Here is a 19,508-nt window from a genome sequence, read left to right as displayed (position 1 = left end):
AGATTATAGAAGACTAAATAACATAATGAGTGTAGCTCTGATATATATTACAGAGTGCACACATACATAATAGAACGGTACATACAGAAAATGGGATGAGCCTTTTCCAGTGCCCTGGGAATGCTGAGGCATGCTGATTATATGGGGATGGGGCAGAAGTAAGTTTACAGTGGTTCAGGTGAAAGAGGATACAATAGTTAGTAAATACTAATACAAGATCAAACTGTTTCGCATACTCACAACTGTAACCCTGCTCTTTTTTTTTTTAAATAAATTTTTATTAATGTTAATGGGATGACATTAATAAATCAGGGTACATATATTCAAAGAAAACATGTCTAGGTTATCTTGTCATTAAATTATGTTGCATACCACTCGCCCAGAGTCAGATTGTCCTCCGTCACTCTCTATCTAGTTTTCTCTGTGCCCCTCCCTCCTAACTCTCTCCCTCCTTCCCTCCTGCATCCTCCCTCCCCCCACCCCTGGTAACCACCACACTCTTGTCCATGTCTCTTAGTCTCATTTTTATGTTCCACCAATGTATGGAATCATGTAGTTCTTGTTTTTTTCTGATTTACTTATTTCACTCCATATAATGTTATCAAGATCCCACCATTTTGCTGTAAATGATCTGATGTCATAAAACTCAACAACAAACAAACAAACAATCCAATAAAAAATGGGAAGAGGACATGAACAAACACTTCTCCCAGGAAGAAATACAAATGGCCAACAGATATATGAAAAGATGCTCAGCTTCATTAGTTATTAGAGAAATGTAACCCTGCTCTTGCCCCTCCCAGTATATTATGCAATTAAAAAGAATGCCCTCTTTTCATAATTCCTACAAACAATAGTTTAATTTCTTATAATGAATGACATGTGAGGTAATCAAGACCAACCTTCCCTACTGAGGATAGATAAAGAAAAATGGGTAAAATATAAAGAAACAAAAGCTAACAACTTGCTTAAAACCTTCAAGGTACTGAGGAGTTCTGTCCAAAATTAGGGAAAAAGGCAAATACCCATTTTCACGCAAAGAGCATCTGCTGTCCTAGGAGAAGGAATAGCTAAGCTAAACTGAGCTGAGCTTTGTTGTCTTGGAGGGTAAACCTAAAGAAAGTCAAACCCAGGCTCATCAAACATGGCCACATTGATCGACACACCCCTCTTTAATTGGGAACTCCAAACAGCTACTCTACGGTACCAGGGACCAGAACTAAATTAAACCAGGCCTCCCAGATGCTACCCCAGTTGGAAGTCACCTGAATCCTCAGGAAATTTCTCTGATGGCAAGTCATTCTGAGGAATGGTGACTCAGCAGCCAGAGAGTGCCATTGCATTGAGAGAGCTAAGATGGTTGTCCATGGCAGCAAAAGTTAAAGCTGTAAAGCAAACCCAGATGCCCCTTGTTTATACATTCAACTTAAATGGTGCCAGTATTTTTCTGTTTAAGCTCTGAGACTGTCTCCTCGTTGTCCAGATTTCACTAAGACTGTCCTGCCCTGGGAATACAACTGCAGTCTATTGTTCATAACTCCGTCTTGAGGTTTCCGGGTGAACAGACACCCATCAAATGTCTCATTCCAGCTGGTCACAGTTCCCATCCAAAAATGGAAATGCTCCACCATTGATAGTCCATGTGGGCTGACAGATGAGAATTTGAAGCAATATAACCAAATAACTTACTGTTAGATTATTTAAGTTCCTCAGGTGAAACCATATGACAGAAGGTGCTTGACTTGAGATTTCTCTGGTAAGTCCTATTACTAGACTCTTGGCCTGTGGCCCTCAGGACAGTGTTGCCTAGAAATTCATAGTGACTTTGCCAGGCAAGTGGTAAGAAGCATCCCTACAGATGCTCACCTGACAGGGACCAGCACTCTGTGCTCCCCCCGAGGTCGAGGAGTGATACATAAGCCCCCATCTTCTTTTTGAGCAGCAGAATTGATGTTCATGCAGTAGGACAGTTAAGGCAGAGATTCAATTATTGAGCTAATTAGCACCTTTGAGTGGTAAGCACCAAATTTACAGTAGGAAGCACTGGAGAAAAGCTCAAAATATGCGGTCTGGCTGATGGATCATCTTCTTAGAGAGTGTGGCAAGGAGCCGCAGGCTCTGGGGGCCTGGGCAGCTTCGATTAGTTTCCCTGCTCAGAATTCAGCACTCTGCATTTCATAGCCTTTTGAAAAGATAGCTTTCCATCTGCCATTGTTCTAGAAGGTGTTGAATTCCCAAAGGAGTTTGGTAAATGACTTTCTTTTGGCACATTCACACTTGAAAAACTGTTTATTCCACTGCTGAAGTTCCATTTGTCCTAGGTCTTAGGGTGAAATTAAAATTCCATTTAGGGACTAATTATGTCAACATGGGATTTTGGCCTTCATTAGGAAAAGTTTTGTTGTTTGCTTTGTTTTCTGCCACTCTGGGCTCTTTTTATTTTTAAAACTGACCTGAGGGTGTTTCGAAGGAAGACGGAGTGGCAGCGTGCTGGAGCTCTGTTCCCTTGCTACCTCAGGAGAGTCCTCTCCCTTGCCTCTGTCAGAGCCCTTTCCAGAGCTCAGGTGGGACCCTGCCTGGCTGGCTCTCAAATCTGCGGCCATACAAGGAAAAGAGAATCATTTTATTCTGAAGACAAATCTTTTCATTTATTCAAATTGACAGTTCCATCGAGGTGTCTTTTTCATCTGTTCTGATTTACAAGAGACAAATGCACAAAAGAAGTCTGCATGCAGAGGGTTCTTCTCAAGCACCACTGCCAGCAAGTGCTTGTCATTTGTTAAATCAGACTCTATGGCAAGGATCACATGTAAATGGAATCTGATGGCAGCTTCTTAGCAGGTGTCATGAGAGAGAAACACTTTTGAAGCTTATCTTTGTCTATTCATTTATCTGTTCAGTGAACACTTAGTGACTACCACAGATCAGCTGGGAGCCAAAAGCTTGCCCTCGGAGGCAGATAAAATCAAATAACCACACAGATAGATGTGTGCCCTGATGTGGAGTGAAGGCTCCAGAGTCAGCCTATCTGCATTCAAAGCCTGGCTCTGCCATCTGTTAGCCCCGTAACCTTGGGCACTTAAGTTAAATCTTACTGTATCTCAGATTCCTTCTCTGTGAGAATTGATATAACAGTACCTGTCTCAGAAGGCAGCTGGGTAGATATAATGAGTTAATACATGTAAAGTACTTACACAAGCAAGTGCTACTTCCTTGAGTATAATTAGACATATAATAATGTCATCATTTCTAGTAATACTAACCATGGCAAGAGGTACGATGTGTGCAGGAACACAGGGCACACAGGTCTGACTAGGAGCAGGCACCAGGGAAAGCTTCCTGGGGAGGTGAGACTTGAGCTAGACTGAAGGGCGAGAGCAGCCTAGGAGGAAAAGAGGGTGGGACTGGAAAGGGTGCAGAGGAGGCAGGGGCGTTGGGAGTAGGAGGTCACATGGAGAAAGACCAGGAGGCTGGAGCAGAGAAAGCAAAGGACATAGCGACGGCAGTGACAGGGAACAGGCATGCTAAAGATCAGTTTTTTCACAATTATTCTAAGACCTTTATTATATTCAAACTGTATGTGCCCCTTGTACAATAATATAGTTCTAGTGAAAACCCATTCTTAATGGCTTAGATTTAACCGTATGAAATTGCCATTTTTTAGGCATGAATAGCTGAGTACCGCCAGCTCCACGTGGTCGACGTCAGTTTCATAACTCATCCTTCAAAGGATGAGTATACCATCACTCATTATCTGAACTAAGACAGTGCCCCAGGCACATCTCTGAGCAGAGCAGACTATAGCCAATATAGTGGTTTGTAGGGCATGTGAAATTCAAAGACTGGTGAAGTTTTAGAGGCATCAGCGGGGTGACACTCTGCACAGGCAGTCACTTAGGGAGACCCTCAGAAGTCTGGAGTGAGTCTATCCCTCACCTGATGGTTTTTAGGGACAAGGGGCCACAGTGGATTAATTGGCTTACAAAAGCTGTGAACTGAGGTGAGTTATCATAACAGAAGAGGTTTAAAACTGGTTCTGGTGGCCACTTGTTATCATGACTACTGACAATCTGTCTTCTCCTAAGTTGGTGAGAGCTGGTTTTAGTTTTGTAATTCAACCTAAGAAAGCCTGTAAGAATAATGCCAACTCTTGAAAGCAGGGGGTGGAGATGTTGACTGGTCATCATGATTTTCTGGAATCAGTTTGAAAAGAAAGGTGCCTATTTTTTGGATCCTGGGAACAGCTCTTTATCTTTTCCCTCCATGTGTCTCTTGTATGTTTCCCTCTCTTCTATGCCACAAGGCCCCACTCTTCACAGTATTGTCAAATTGGAGCCAACATTTTTTTTGTTGTTGTTACAGAGAGAGAGTCAAAGAGAGGGAGAGACAGGAACGAAGAGAGATGAGAAGCATCAATCATCAGTTTTTCGTTGCAACACCTTAGTTGTTCATTGATTGCTTTCTCATATGTGCCTTGACTGCGGGTCTTCAGCAGACCAAGTAACCCCTTGCTCAAGCCAGCAAGCTTGGGTCCAAGCTGGTGAGCTTTGCTCAAACCAGATGAGCCCGTGCTCAAGCTGGCAACCTCAGGGTCTCGAACCTGGGTCCTTCGCATACCAGTCCGATGCTCTATCCATTGCGCCACTGCCTGGTCAGGCAGGGGCCGATATCTTTATACACTGTATGTGATCTTTATACACTGTATGTGAGCTACATCTCCCCTACGTTTCCCATAGATACGGATGATTCTGTATACCAGCTGTCTCATCTGTAGGGATCTAATCATGACTTTTCAACATTTTGTGGCACTTTCTAGTACTAGGCGCATGGACAATTCCAACACAAGGCTGGTGGTCCAGATTGAAAGGGATCCAGGTAAGAACTTATTACCTTCCTTTTCTTTGACTAAACTGTTTATTTTGTTATATAGATAGATTCCTTCCATCCAAAAGGGGAATTAAGTACTCACTTTTTAAAATTATTGTGAAGACAATGCATGTCTTGGCAAATATGCTAACTGTTTAGACAAAACTGTGCATATGGATTATACTGACTTGGTTTGGAAATGAATTAGTCCATAATTTAGAATTGAATCCATATTGTATGCCTCTATTAATTAAGACATGTTGGTTTTTTGTGTGATACACATCAAATACAGGCTATACAAGTTGGTCTTTTAGTAAAAAAAAATTCTTTGTAAACATATCAGGAGTATAGGACATTGGCTTGTCTTTAAAAGCAAGCCACTTCATGACCCAACATCTAGGATCCAGAAATCTTCAGACATTAAGTTATGGAAGCATTTACTTATTAGAAAGTTATTTTACTTTTTTCTTTCCATAATCTATCTAATTTTTAATCACCTGCCTCTTTTTTTTCTCATACAAAAATGCAAATTTTAACTCTTCTATTTTTATCCACCTCATTCTCCCCTGTGCCAGAAAGTTTGTTTAGGAAAAATTGTATTGTGCTCATTATCTGCATTTGAATTGCATATACATGATTAATTGGAAATCATCAGTTGAAATCTGAAAATACCTGGATAGACAGGTTTATTTTTTTGTTGAACTTTATTTCAATTCAGCAAAGTATTTCTAAAGTAGATACTAATATCTCTAAAGCAAAGCTGTGGGACTCGGTGACATTGCAGGGCCATTGATATCAAGCAGATGAACAGTGTGCTCAGTACTCTGAGCCTTTAGTTATTTATAGTTTTGTCTCAATTTAATCTAATTATACAGATGTGTGGTCAATGTGTTCTGAGAGGATCTCTACTTTTGGTGGATTAAATTGTTTTGTTTTATTTAAACATCAAACAGTTTGAACAATTAAGCAAAGTTAATTTTCTCATTTAGGCCCTTTCTTTAAAACTGTCAGAGACTCAGAATAATCTCTGATTAGTGTGTCAGAATGTGTGCTGAATCGTTACAGAAAATGAATATAACAGAGGTCGGGCGGGCTTTATTCTGCATAAAAAAAATTGCATATACTGACACTTCATTAGACTGCATGACATGAATCAGCCCACAGAACAGTTTATTTCTTTCCATCAATAATAATTAGGTTATAAAAACACTAATTTCTATTCAGCTTTTAACTGGCATGAATGCCTAGCAACAATATTCATAATAGATAGCATTATCTTAAAAATTTCTTGGAGGTGGGTCAGTGTACTTATGAAGGTGCATCTGGGACCAGTCTTCACATTTCTGTCCTTCCAGTCACACTTTGGTTCCCAAGGGTCAGAGCAGGGCAACTCCATTCAATCCATAATCTATCTCAGACCTCTCTAAATCTGTCCCACTCCCACAGATGGCCTAGACTGGAGCCTGGCGTTCTCTCTTCTGGGTGACATTATACTTCTCTGACTTTCCAGATCTAGAAAACACTCCCCCAAGAAAAGATCCTCTTAAAATAAAAGTTCTGAATGCAAACTTTTCTCCTACCCCTTCCCTGCATTTCCCCCACGCACAGGACCCAAAGCAGGAGGACTTCCCAGTTTATTTAGTCTTCCCAAAAATGCTTCTTTCCCATTGCAGAGACATGCAATGGAGGGAGCAGATGGAGTCAGGACCCTGCAGGGAGATAAGGAAAATACACTGTGAACCCCAAACCCCATGCCCCACACACACCCTGGGCTCCCATGGTGAGGCAGGGTGTTCATCATTTCATCTTTTCTGCCTCTGTCCTTCCCTTTTCCCTTGGTGTCATCCACCCACATAAATGGCTAAAAGTAAATAAACAAGCCACACTTGATCACACCAAGTCCTGGCAAGGAGATAGAACCACTTTCAATCACTGTGGAAGGGGAATACGAAAATGGTTTGGCCATATGGGAGATCAGCAGTCCCAAGAGAAGCAAAAACCGTGTTCAAAAACTTCTGTTCATGAATGTTTTTAGTGGATTAACTCATAATCACCAAAACTGCAAACTGCAAATAGACCTCAGGTGCTGAGTGGATAGCCCCTATGGTGCATGGAAAGGGCCAGTTCTCGGCAGTGGGACAGGAAGAGCCACTGCTGTTGCAGCACCATGGGGGTGTTTGCTGAGGGGTGGTCCCAGGACTACACCCATTCTTTAAAACTCCTAGCATCATGCACTAAAAGGGATGACTTTTACTCTGCATAAATTAGTTCTTAATAAATCTGAATTTTATATACATATATAATTGAAAAATAAATAGCAACTGTATATAATTTATATCTATAGTTTATAATATGTATTTGGATATAATATATCATATTAGCAAGAAGTATCTATAGGACAAAAACTGCCAACCAGGGAGAACTGGTGCTGACTATGGAGTGAGGAGACTGGGCCTGGACCCTCAGACTCTCTGGCCTCCCTCCTCCTCCCCTGAATAGATAAGCAGCTCAGGCTGTGGTCCTAACCTCACCCCCAGCTCTCTCCTCAGAAAATAATAATTACTATTATTATCTATATGCTAGCAGATAATGGAGCTATTTACTATCTATAAGTTATACCTCGATGACAAAACAAAAAACCCTGGAGTTACTTGATAGGTGTGTTCTTAGAAAGAGAATTTCTCTTAAAGAAACGGTACAATCTGTGGTGTTACTCAACAGATACTTACTTAGTCCCTAGTACATGTTAGGAATTCTGCCAGGATTGGGATAGAAAAATAAGCACAATAGGCATAGATCCGTCATTCTTCACTTTATGGCGCATTGGAGAAATCAGATTTTAATCAAATAATCATAAAAGCATATGTACACTCACACACACAAAATCAAATTCCAACTGTGACAAGTGCTTCAAAGCAGAGGAGCATGGTGCTGAGAGCTGGTGATAGGAGATTTGACCCGGCTAAGTGGCCAGAGGTTCTCTGACGTGGTGATGGAGCTGAGCTCTAAGAACAGCAGAGTGATAAACTGGAGAGAAATGGAAGAGCCACCCCAGCAGAAAAATCAGTGCCTGTGAAGCCTCAAGGAGAGCAGGGACACTCAAATGAAAGCAGTTCTGTGTGCTGAGCACAGAGGGTGAGGAGGAAGGTCATGTGTGGTGAGGATGGAGACTGGAGCAGGGGGAAGATGGCCCAGTGCCTCCTGTGTGGCCACAGAGCCTGGGTTTGCCCAGGACCATCCCAACTTACCCGGTGAATGATACATGGAACCCTGTGATAGGTGATGTTAAGAAATCCTGTCTGCCTAAGAGCACTGAGAAGCCACTAAAGGCTGTAAGCAATGCGACTGGGAAGTCCTGGGTAGCACATCCAACAGTTCAATTTGGAAAGTTGATTCTTCCTGTGGTATAGATCAGATGAGGTCCCAGTGAAGCTGCATAAGTGACCCCCTGACTATTGTGATTGACCATTGGGGAACTAATGTAGCTTGCAATAACGTAAAAGTGATAGAAATGTAGGAAGGTAGAAAGATGTGAAAACTATTTAGAAGACAGTAAAATTGAGGGGCTTGGGTGTGAAGGGGTGGGAACAAAGCTTCCAAGGTTATAGCTGACTGGATATCGGTGTTGCTTCGCAGATGGGGAACAGCACAGGGGCCCAACTAGGACATGTTGAAGGGGAGGAGCATTTGAGACACACAGGAGAAGATAATTAGACAAGTAGGTATACAGACCTTGAGCACAAATGTTCGCAGCCTGAAATAGAAATGTATAAGTTCTGCATTTAGACTCTCATTGAATCCATTTGTGTAGATGAGATTGCCTAGGAAATGGATAAAGGGGAAAGGTAGAAGGGTCTCCCAAAATCCACTAAATGGGTGAGGTATCTGAAAAGTCTGATTTAGCCTTAATCAAATGGCAACTGTTTCATAGGCCTAAGTACTCCATAGGCATAACCATTCACTTAGAATGCTTCTTCTCCTGTCTTTAGGGAACAATGACAACAATCTCAACTCCATCTTTTATGAGCACTTGACAAGGGCGCTGCAGGAGTCTCTCTGTGGAGACCTAGTTCTTGGTCGATGGGGGAACTACAGCTCTGGAGACTGCTTTATTTTGGCTTCGGATTACCTCAACGCTTTCGTTCACCTGATTGAAATCGGAAATGGTCTTGTCACCTTTCAACTTCGAGGACTGGAATTTCAAGGTAAGGATCTTCTTATTGTGCAAGATATTGAAGGGCAGTCACTTGAGTTAATTATCACACAAGGCTTTGATTAGACGTCAACACTACAGAGGAAGAATTTCACACCTATCTTGTAGAATGAGATTAAGGAGCTTGTCCCAGCTGCCTTCAGCCAGAATTTGATAGAAATAAATGGTTGTCTGAGGGGATAATGAAGTGAAATATGGTCTGGTGTAAACCTTTGGAATAGTTGTAAGTCAGGACTTTAGTTTCGTTCATCTGGGATAATTTCAGAAGCAGTGGGACGTCATGGACCATGGGTAGGCTCCATGTGGGGTCAATTTGAATGTAAACAGAGCCTGGTTCTGTGGGTCGCAGGTGTGGTGGTCGGTGGGGACAAGTCGTTCAGTGTTCTGAGCCTTTCTTTTCATCTGTAAAATGGTGATACTAGAAAGAATAGCTGCCTCATAATGTTGTCGTGTGATTTTAATGAGATGATGTGTATGCAGACCCTACATAAATGCTCATCGCTTTATGTTCACCTGAATCTTGAAAGTCTGGCCCCAGTTTTCCCATTAAGTTGTGCACTGGAGGATGCAGGATTCGAATAGCCAACATACTCATCACTCTCCTGAGCTCTTCACTCAGCTCTTGGGTCCCTGGTGCCTCCTCTGTGTCCGGCCAAGTTCGCAATGGGCACATGAGCTGAAAGTCTCACCCCAATGATGTTCCCCTTCAGAGCGAGGCATGCAGTGTGACCTGTAGACAGGAGCAAACCAGCTTCTACGTGGGTCAGTGCTGTGACAGAAGCAGGTTCTGTGGGCCACATCTGCAGAGCGTGGGTGTGCAGGGCCGTTGCTTTAGATGTGCTGGTCCGGGAAGGCTTGTATGGATGACAGGGAGGACTGTCCAGGCCAGGAACCCTCAGTGCGGAATGGACAAGTCGGGGACCCAGAAACATCTCCATACCCGGGGCCTAGTCTGACTAGAGCACAAGACAAGGTGGTAGGCCAGCTCACGTGGGACCTCGCAGCTGGGGTCAGGGGGACCGCATTCTGTTCTCTGCATAATGGGGAGCAGTGGAGAGGTTCCGGAAGGCCGAATGACTGGCCTCATTTGCCATGTCTTGAAGGGAATAAAAGCAGTCACCCAAGCAGAGGGGGATGGTGATGACAGAAGAGCTGGGAGCTGGGAGGTGGGGAGCAAGTGTAGGTATAGGGTGGTGGGCGGGGAGGCTCAGCATGCTTCGGTCTCCCTGTCAGGTGCCTTGGTGGGCACAGGCACATTGCCTGCAGCTAAGAGCCTGCATGAGGAGCAGGACTTTTGCATTCGGGGTGTAATCAAGAGCCCTCTTTTGGATATTTTCCTTTAAAATGCCCTTGATTCATTCAAGTGGGTATATCATGTAGCTAATTGGACAAATGAATCTTTTATTCCCTTCAGGAGACATTTATTTAACACTCATTATTTGTCAGGCCCTGGGTTGGGCACTATGAATGCAGGAGTGAAGGCCCCACTTAAGGAGCCAGGAGCCTCATGGAGAGACAGGCATGTAATGAGTAATTAGTGCCCAGTGAAATGAGTATTAGGTCAGCGCCATGCACAGGGCACCACGGGGACCAGAGAAGGGACAGTGGAATCATACGGGGCCAGCTGAGCAGAGGAGAGGCCATAGCTAGAATGGAGAGGAGTAAACAGAGGCACAAGGTGGCCAGATGTGGGTTCCACATGACTTGGGAAGAAGGGGCCACAGACAATGCTAGAAAGGGGAGTAGGAGCCAGGTCGTAGCCAGCCGAACGTCACAGGGACACAAGGTCATCTTTTAGCCAAGGACAAATTGTCATCATTTCACACTTTTAACATCGTTACCTACAGAGACCTAAGTCTGGGCTCTTAAAACAAAATGTCTAAGCACAGTTTGTGAATATCTATTCCTTTAAATAACATTCTAAACATTCTAAACAACAGTTTTGTTTTGTTTTTTCTCCTGAATGGTGAGTTCTATGATTAGGTGTCTGTTCTGGGCATCCAAACAAATTTTAGGAATCTAGATTAGGGAGCTTATTCTCAAAAAGGTCACCGGTCTGAGAGTAGCTTGCAGAACAACTAGAACAACCAGAAAGGGAGTGCTCCCCTGAACTTTTGCACAAATGCTAGAAAATGATACTAAAGGGTGGAAGTCATGTGTCTCTAATACGGTAATGCTACAGAATCATCTATTTTGAGAGCTTTCCGTTTTTTTTTCCAGAATTTCAAAGAACAGCTTTCAAAGTTAGCCCAATTGAGTCTGAGTCTGAACAATTTTCATCACTAGTTTTTTGCAGCTTACACTGCTTTAGCAAGTTTACGGCTGTTTCAGGGTTCAATGTTAACCGGATTTCAGAAGCTTACAGCACTCTGTCTGCCAGCCTGTGGTCACATATAGGTTCCTCCTAGTCTACCACACCAGTGTTCTTGTCTCACCTCACATCAATTAGTGGGGGTCAGGGCATAACCAGCTACCACAAAATGTAGGAGTGTAAAAATACAAAAAAAAAAAATGTAGGAGTGTAAGACATCAAAGATGTCTTATCATTTCTCACTATGGTGTTGTTGGCTGGCAGCTCTTTTGCTCTGGTTACCTGAGGTAACTCATGCAATTGCATTCAGCCAGAAGGTGAGCAGAACTAGAACGTCCAAAGGGCCACATTCAGGGCTAGCCATCACCCCTGGCACATTGGCTCCTCTCCGTGTGACCGCTCAGCTTCCTGTAGGCTGGACTAAGCACCTTTGCAGCAAGGTGGCCTTGGGATTCCAAAAGGGGGAACACGGATGTGTCAAGGCCTCTAATGGCTCAGCCTTGGAGACAGGCACCATGTCACCCCACCACCACCACCACTACCACCATGTTGTATTGGCCAAAGTCATTCCCAAGGACAGCTCAGATTCAAGTGATAGAAAAGGGGCCTCATCACATTGCACAATTCTCTCCAGAAACATCATCTTGTGACATACAGAAGAAGGCTCAGAACGGACACCAGGTGGCCAGGCAGAGAAGCAGCAGGTAGGTGAAGAGAGGCTGCCTAGGAGTCGCCTTATGATCCCTGGAGAGTCTTCCTCCTGACAACCCCAGTGTCTTCAGTACAGTAGTGATGTCTTGAGCAAACAGTGCCACTCGCTCTTGTACAACACTTTCTTGAACCTAGTTTGCTTATGGTTGGGAACACAGGGCCATTGAGAGAGCCTGTCACTTGACAGGTTGAAATTATACGTTTACTGCAGGAAAATCCACTTGACCTAAAATGACTGTTCTGTCTTACATTCTTCCTAGTATACTGGACAGTATTCCCAGGAAGATCTGGGTTCTTCCTCCCTGGGTAGTTCTCTAAGGTATTTCTTCACCATTTCACTTTTATTTCCATTCCCCACTTTCCCAAATAGCAAGCTTTATTTTGCTCTAATTTAACCTAGTTCAGCACAGCCTGGGGCAGTCAAAATACAGACTCAGGGTCCTCCTCCTGCAGACGTCAGTGGAAATGTAGGCAGCTTAAGCAAAGGATGACTCATTCTCAGAAAATGAACAGTACACCCCCCCAGAGGAAGGCAGCCTCCCCAGCTCCCTCTCATGGAAAGGGGGTGCATTTGTATCCATCATTCTTAGTTGCAAGCAACAGAAATCAACTGTGGCTAACTAAAGCAGGTTTTTTGGAAGGTACTGGCAGGACACAGAGGTGCTGAAAGGCTGGAAAAGCAGGTGGGTAGCTGTTGAGAAGAACCATGTCCAAAGTCACACAACAGTTCTGTTCCCATGAAGAGGTCACCTCATAGCTGGTGGACCCACACTTCACATAGTCGACACAGTTTCCTGGGATAGTAAATACTATTGCTGTTACCACTGCCACCCCTGGAAACTGAATAAATATCCCCCGCTGCCACCTCCCTTCCAGAATCCGTTCCTCAGAAGACCTGCTTTATCCTGTTACTAGCTCATTAGTCACCTGGTGTTGGTGCAGCTGATGGATAAAGCTGAGATAACATGCATATCCTCTCAGTGCAAGGGCTGCTAGGGAAGTGTCTGACTTTCAGTTCCCATAGTGGGAGGTGATTACCACCTCTCGCCAAGACCTGTAATATGGGGATGTTGGTTAAGGTTGTACTAGCTGCTGAAACAGCTAAGTTCCAGATCTCATGACTGATACACAGATGTTAATTCTGTACTCACATATAGTTCAATCACTGAGAGGAGATGGTGAGGGGAAGGAATAGTTCCACTCCACATTACCAGGGATCTCGGCTAATGGGAGCTCTGCCTGTTCCCTAGCACACTGCTTCTGAGGTCCCTCTGGGTTTCAACATCAAGCATGTAGGTGGGGGATTGCATGAGAGGCTGTTATGGACCAGGGCTGACCTGGGATGTGTAATCTGCTGTCCAGAGTTGACACAACTACAAAACAAGATGGGAAGTGTTGTCTAGCTGAAGACTCAAGAAAAAAAGAAGGGTTTGGTGCAGTGAACCAGTTTCTGGTGTCATGAATAATGAAAAATTTTCCAAACATAGAATAAAGATTTAGACCCTGGGTATCCCAAAAGAATGATCTTATTTTGAATGATCAAGGTCCATTGACTGGTACTAAAGTCAGTGACTGATACAATTTCAAATCCAGAAGACCAATAAGAAAGCCATAATTTCTATTCTTCTCCTTTTGGCCCATGCATTCCAGAATAGAAACCATTCTTTTCTGCTTGGTATAAAGCAGAAGGATCGTAGTGCTTACTGTCCTTGGGTTTGTATTACATTTTCCTATTCAGGGAGCCTTTGAGGAAACCATTCAAGAGTTGATGGAGTAATCATCAGTTTTAAGTCTAATTCAAAGTAGCAGATCTAAGTCAATAATGCACTTTAGAAGGCCAACAGTATGAAGGGCACTAAGTTCAAACCTTTTCAAAAGAAATGGAATCTGTTGGATTTTAAGTCCTATTTAAACAGGTGGACACAGAAAGTGTCCAGCATCAGTGAAAAGCCAGCATCAGTGACCTGGTCAACGCATTTCTGTTCTTTTGTTACCCAGGTGACCTAGAATGATGGGTTAGCTCACTTCTCTTAGAACAGGAGAAAAATGAATGAGGAGTTGCAGTGCTGCCAACAAGGGGAGCCAGGCAACTCAAAATTACTGTCTGAAAAGACAAAAATAGAGAAAAGGAGCAAAATCGAAAAGGCATTAGAGTGAATCTTTTATGAGATCTGTGTGAACCCTGAGCTAAGGAGAGAGCACTTGCCTGTGAAGGTGATATTGACCCTCAGAATGGCCAAAATCTCATCACTTCCTCCCACTTATTTGATTGGAAAAACAATGCTCTCCTAAGGCTCACAGCTAGTTAGTGGGTGAGCTAGGCAAACCACAGACTCTCAACCAGAACTCTTTCTACCTGACCATTCCCCCTTCTTTCGGTCTTCTTTTTGGATATTTGAAATGTGTACTGTAGTATTTACCTAGTTATTAAACACTAAGAAACTGGGATGTAATGCCTTCAATCACTTTCACAGCCTTTCAAAAGCTCATCAATTTGCTAGTTGCACCCACACACACATTATATCAGGATATTCAACAGAACATCACAGGTGGCCTGGCCTCCTGGAGCCTCAGTTTCCTCATCAGAGCCTGGCTGCGGTTTCTAAGCTTCTTTCCAGTTCTGCATTTTATCAGTTAACAAATTACAAAGTGTTTACACTGTGTGCTTCACTTGGGGAAAAGTAGACCATCTCCTTGCTGGAGTTTGTGTATAATTCCCTCCCAGGGAGCAGGTGCCATTGGTGGGTATCCCAGAGTGTAGGACCACAGCTGGTGTCGGGAGGAGGGGTGTTGAGCAGCTGCTTACTTCCTGCTGATACAGTGATAGCAGAAACAGTCAGCAAGCCTGAGCATTAGTCTACTGGCTGGTGATAGGAACTGGGCATCAGGAGCACTAGCACAGCCATGAAGAGAGTGGAGGGTTTTAGGCAAAGGGGAGAGGAGGGCTTGCAATGATGGCAGGTGATAGAATCTGAAGGGCTGGGAGGATAGGGTCCATGGCAGTTCATCTGCAGAAACAGGAGAGGACGCAGAACCTATGGCACAGATGCAGCTAAGAGGCGGGTGTTAGAGAGAAGGGTGAGGAAGGGAGAATATGTGCACTGGGAAATACATTAGACAGTGAAGTGCCCACTGAGGTTAGTAATCATGATTTTAAAGGAAGTCCTGTTAAGATTGCTCCTGTCCTTCTCTAAGACTCATTCAGCTTCATGTGTGCATCTATGGAAGGGCAGAGTTGGAGTTAATCAGGGATGGGATTTAGCTAAATGAATATCATGGAGATGAAGACAAGGGAACTGCCAGTGTCTGCAAGGGTGTGGCCATAACTCTGACGCCTGGCCATGGAATGTAAGCTGAGAAAGGAGGGAAGGGAGCACGTGAGAGGGGTGGAGACAGGACCTGGTGAGAGGGTTTCCTGGACCCAGGTAGGGTCCAGGAGTTGAAATATTCAAGGAACTGGATTGGAAAGATAGATGGTGGTTGCTGGAAAGCAGCACTGGAGAGATGTGGTGATGGAGCAGACCCTGTGGTCCAGGCTGGTCACATGCACACAGATTTGAGGCTGCTGCAGTGAATGTAACTGTGCATGTATGTATGCGGGCAGCTTTCATGATCCTCATTAGCAGAATACTGCTACATTTTTCTCACAGCAAGCTCTGTTTTTAAGAAGTGTTTTTTAAGGGAGTTCTTAAAAAATATAGAAGAGTCATTTAATAAAGTTTTTGGAAAACTCAAGTAAAATGGAATTGGAAGTAGAGAGTGTTATGTGGACCTTTGTCCTTTCTATTATTTGTTTAACTGAATTTTTCTCTGTTAACTTTTTTGCCACTAAGTATTTTCCTTGCGATGAATGATACTGCATTTGTATATATTTTCTACATCCCCATGTGATCAAATACTTCCAGTTTTTGCTCATATATTAGTTCTAACAAGAGAACATAACCAGTATCGATCACCTTGTCCTTTTATTTAAAATGAAGTAGGGATGAAAATTGTTTGGGGCATTTGTATGACTAGATCATGAATCCTTGTGGTCAGGCCATTATCCATGATGGTGGACAGTCTTACATGTTTCTCGATAACAATAAATAATAATATGGAAACTAATGCCAGTCTATTATCAGAATTCTTGCAATGTTTGTATATTCATGTCTTCCTACAAGCTATGAGTAATGCAGGCTCTCTGTTCGACTGAGACCCTCAGAGGACAAGGACTCTGTCTTATCATGCCCCTCCCCAGTGCACTGCCTGCCTCATGGGAAGGTGCCCCATAAATACTGGATGAGTGAGACAGTAGACAGTTAAATTTTCCTGAGCACCAGTTACATATGCCAGGAATCATGCTTAGCTCTTCGCTTATATTATCAGACTATTCCTTATATTAACACTATCAAGTAAGTAGATATTATTATCCCTATGTTAGACTTAGGGATGGATGAGGATCAGTAAGTTGCCCAAGGCTTCATGGTGACTGGTGGTGGGGGGGGGGGTAAAAAACTAGATAGATGTGGCTGACTCCAAAGTCCTTGACCTTTGCAGGGACCCAGAGACTGGGCGTGGTGGGGGTGGCGGGAGGAGGCTGAAGAAGGAGAGCATATTTAAAAAAAAACAAAAAACGAGTAAACATTTTTTAAAAATCTATTTGGAAAAAAAAAATCTATTTGGTTGTTGAACTCAAAAACCAAAGTTTTACCTAAATGTGCTATTAGATGTGACCCTGACGACCCCACTTTCAGTGCCTTGGTTTCTGGACCAGTTGACCGTTACAGCCATGAAACCGAAGGTTCTCTTGCAGGATGAACAGGGAAAGTGAAAGCATGGCAGGCAGGCTGGGGCTGCACATGACCATGGTCTGAAAACATCACAAAATAGGATTTATGTTTCTGTCTGTGTGCATGTTATTAGCCATCTCATGGTCTAACACCTCATAATCACTGGCCTGTAGGGACATTTAAAAAAATATCTGTGTGACCTCACCTTATCTAAAGCTAATCCAGCCCAAACCTTTGTTGTAACTGACTAATCCACGGGGAGTCATAACTCTCAGACTAATCTTAGAACTATTTAGAATTCTCTCTTCACCAGGGCAACATGTGGGCCATTAGCAAGTCCTTAGTTCTTATGCCTAAATAGCTTGAATAATCTGTTAAATCTTTTTGTTGCAAACTTTATCCATAAAATAATAAGTGCTCCATTCAGAATTCCTACCCACATGTTTTTCTTCATTTCAAATGATGTGACATGTTAGTGGGTAGGACAAAGCTATGCCTGCTTGGGTGGCAAGTCTGGGAAGAAAGGGGTTTTCCTGCAGAGCATGAACTGAGTCTGCATATTTTAACACTCAACACTCAGAAATGAGTTTATAGGAGAGAAAGGAAGATAATACGACTTTGATTAACTATGAATGGAAAGTTCTTGAAACTTCTGAATAAAATTTTTATTGGTTTCTCAACTGTAAATGGGGCAGGATTGGAGGAAAAGCTATATTATACTTATGTATCAAACCTGCCCAATGTAGTTACCATGTGTCCTAGGTAATTGGGTTTATTTCATTTTCTCCTATGGGCTGGTCGAAAAAAGCCAATTCTGGCAACTTTCACTTATAATTTGTCAAGCCTCATTGGACAGTGTGTAATAAAGAGAAAATACTGATTTTAAGTTCAAAGGACCAGACCTTTTTGCTGGGCAAGTTGCCTTTGAGACTCAGTGTCCTTGTTTATTTTTTAAATAATATTTTATTTTTTACTTATAGTTGACATACAATATTAGTTTCAGGCATACAACATAGTGGTTATACTTTTATAAAACTTACAAAGTGATCACCCCAATAAATCTAGTCCCCATCAGGCACCATACAGTTTAGTGTTCTTATTTATAAAGGGCAAACTACACCTGCTTGACCAGGTTGCTGTGTGCAGTAAATGAGATGCTGTCTGGCCCTGGCCAGTGGCTCAATGGATAGAACATTGGCCTGTCATATGGACATCTTGGGTTTGATTCTCAGAGCACACAGGAGATGCAATATCTGCTTCTCCCCTCTTCTCTCTCCCCCTTCTCTCCCTCTTCCCCTCCCACAGCCAGTGGCTTCACTGGTTCAAGCATGGCCCTGGGCACTGAGCATAGCTCCATTGAAGTGCAACATCCTCGGGCACTAAAAATAGCTTGAAACTGGATCATCGGCTCCAGATGGGATTGCCTGGTGGATCTCATGTGAGTCCAAAGCTGCTGGAGGATGAGGAATTGGGATGAGGGGAGAAATTGTTCAGTTAACCCTTTGAGTCGTGAGTTTTTTTCATGCTCACTGACACCCAGGAGTGAGTTTTTTTTTTAATTAGTTTCAGTTATAGTTTTATTAACTTAAAATCATGTTTGTTTGATAACTAGTTTATAGAAACAAAAAGAACATACATTTGCCCCTTTTTTAATGTTGCCTTACACATTTTTAAGATAAAAATTTTTGTTACGATTGTACACTGGATGGTCACAAGGCAAGAGGATGTACATGAACGTTCATACTACTCAAAGGGTTAAATAATAGAGACCTAAACTCATTCGGGGCTCAACAGACCAGTCCTGTCACTGGTTTCAGTTCTGCTCTGTGACCTCAGTCATGTCACTCTTGGCACATTCTTTCCCCACCATTAAGGTTGGCTTAATTTAAAGGGGATGATAATCACCAGGATGTTTAGCAATTAGGAAATAGTAAGGGTACTAGGACAGCTTCGTGGTGCCAGTGGCCTTGGTTGGTCCTCTTACTGTGGAGAAACTGCTGTCAGAGACCATTCTCAGGTGGAGATCCTCAGCCTATCTCTGCCTGGTAGCTCCAGGGAGCCAGATTCTCAGAAGGAGTCTTTACTATGGCAGGGAAAGCTTGATTCAGAATTCAACAGCCAGCAGCCACCAGGAAGACTGGAGTTTGGTTTACCCTGATGAGTATATTAATCATTTTTACCTTCCCCTAGAGTTTCATGTCTAGTTTTTAATAATAGAATAAAATTTTTCAAGTACATGAGTTTATCATTACATGGGTAGAAAAATAATGTCTTACAAACATTGAAATCCCATGAATTTTATTTTTGTTTGGGTAGATCTTGAAGCAAATGGAGGCTCTTTGAAATATAAAATTGTTGTAATAATTATTTCTTCTTAAAAAATAAACCTGGTGGGTCTAACAGGTACATGGTCTCTTCCTATGGCAGGCATCTGGGGACAGATGACCTGCTTGTTCCTTTAAGCTCGTGTAGGATTCTGTCCCAGACAACTAGTTGGGGGGGTGTTAGGGGCTAAGAGAGACAAATTCATGACATCAAAGCTGTAGGACAAGCTGGACGGCTGGAGAAGGGGGTCCCACTGTGACCTTCCTGAACGTGATATCATTCAAAGAAAATTGTAAAGCCTTCTCTGACA

The 19,508-nt window shown here is 43.0% G+C and overlaps 1 protein-coding gene across 1 annotated transcript in view; it reads left to right on the top strand.

Annotated features, from left to right (window-relative positions):
* LOC136319464 (pecanex-like protein 2) overlaps positions 1-19,508 on the top strand; it is a 286,591-nt gene that overhangs the window by 253,924 nt on the left and 13,159 nt on the right. Inside the window, exons 25-26 of the mRNA XM_066252718.1 lie at positions 4,817-4,875; positions 8,856-9,071. Coding sequence (XP_066108815.1) covers positions 4,817-4,875; positions 8,856-9,071 — 275 coding nt within the window. The remainder of the gene's footprint in view (positions 1-4,816; positions 4,876-8,855; positions 9,072-19,508) is intronic.

Source organism: Saccopteryx bilineata, chromosome 1 (genome assembly GCF_036850765.1).
Source record: "Saccopteryx bilineata isolate mSacBil1 chromosome 1, mSacBil1_pri_phased_curated, whole genome shotgun sequence".
Taxonomy (NCBI): Eukaryota; Metazoa; Chordata; class Mammalia; order Chiroptera; family Emballonuridae; genus Saccopteryx; species Saccopteryx bilineata.
Note: the sequence above shows the minus strand (reverse complement) of the source record. Positions and strands in the feature narration are given on the sequence as shown.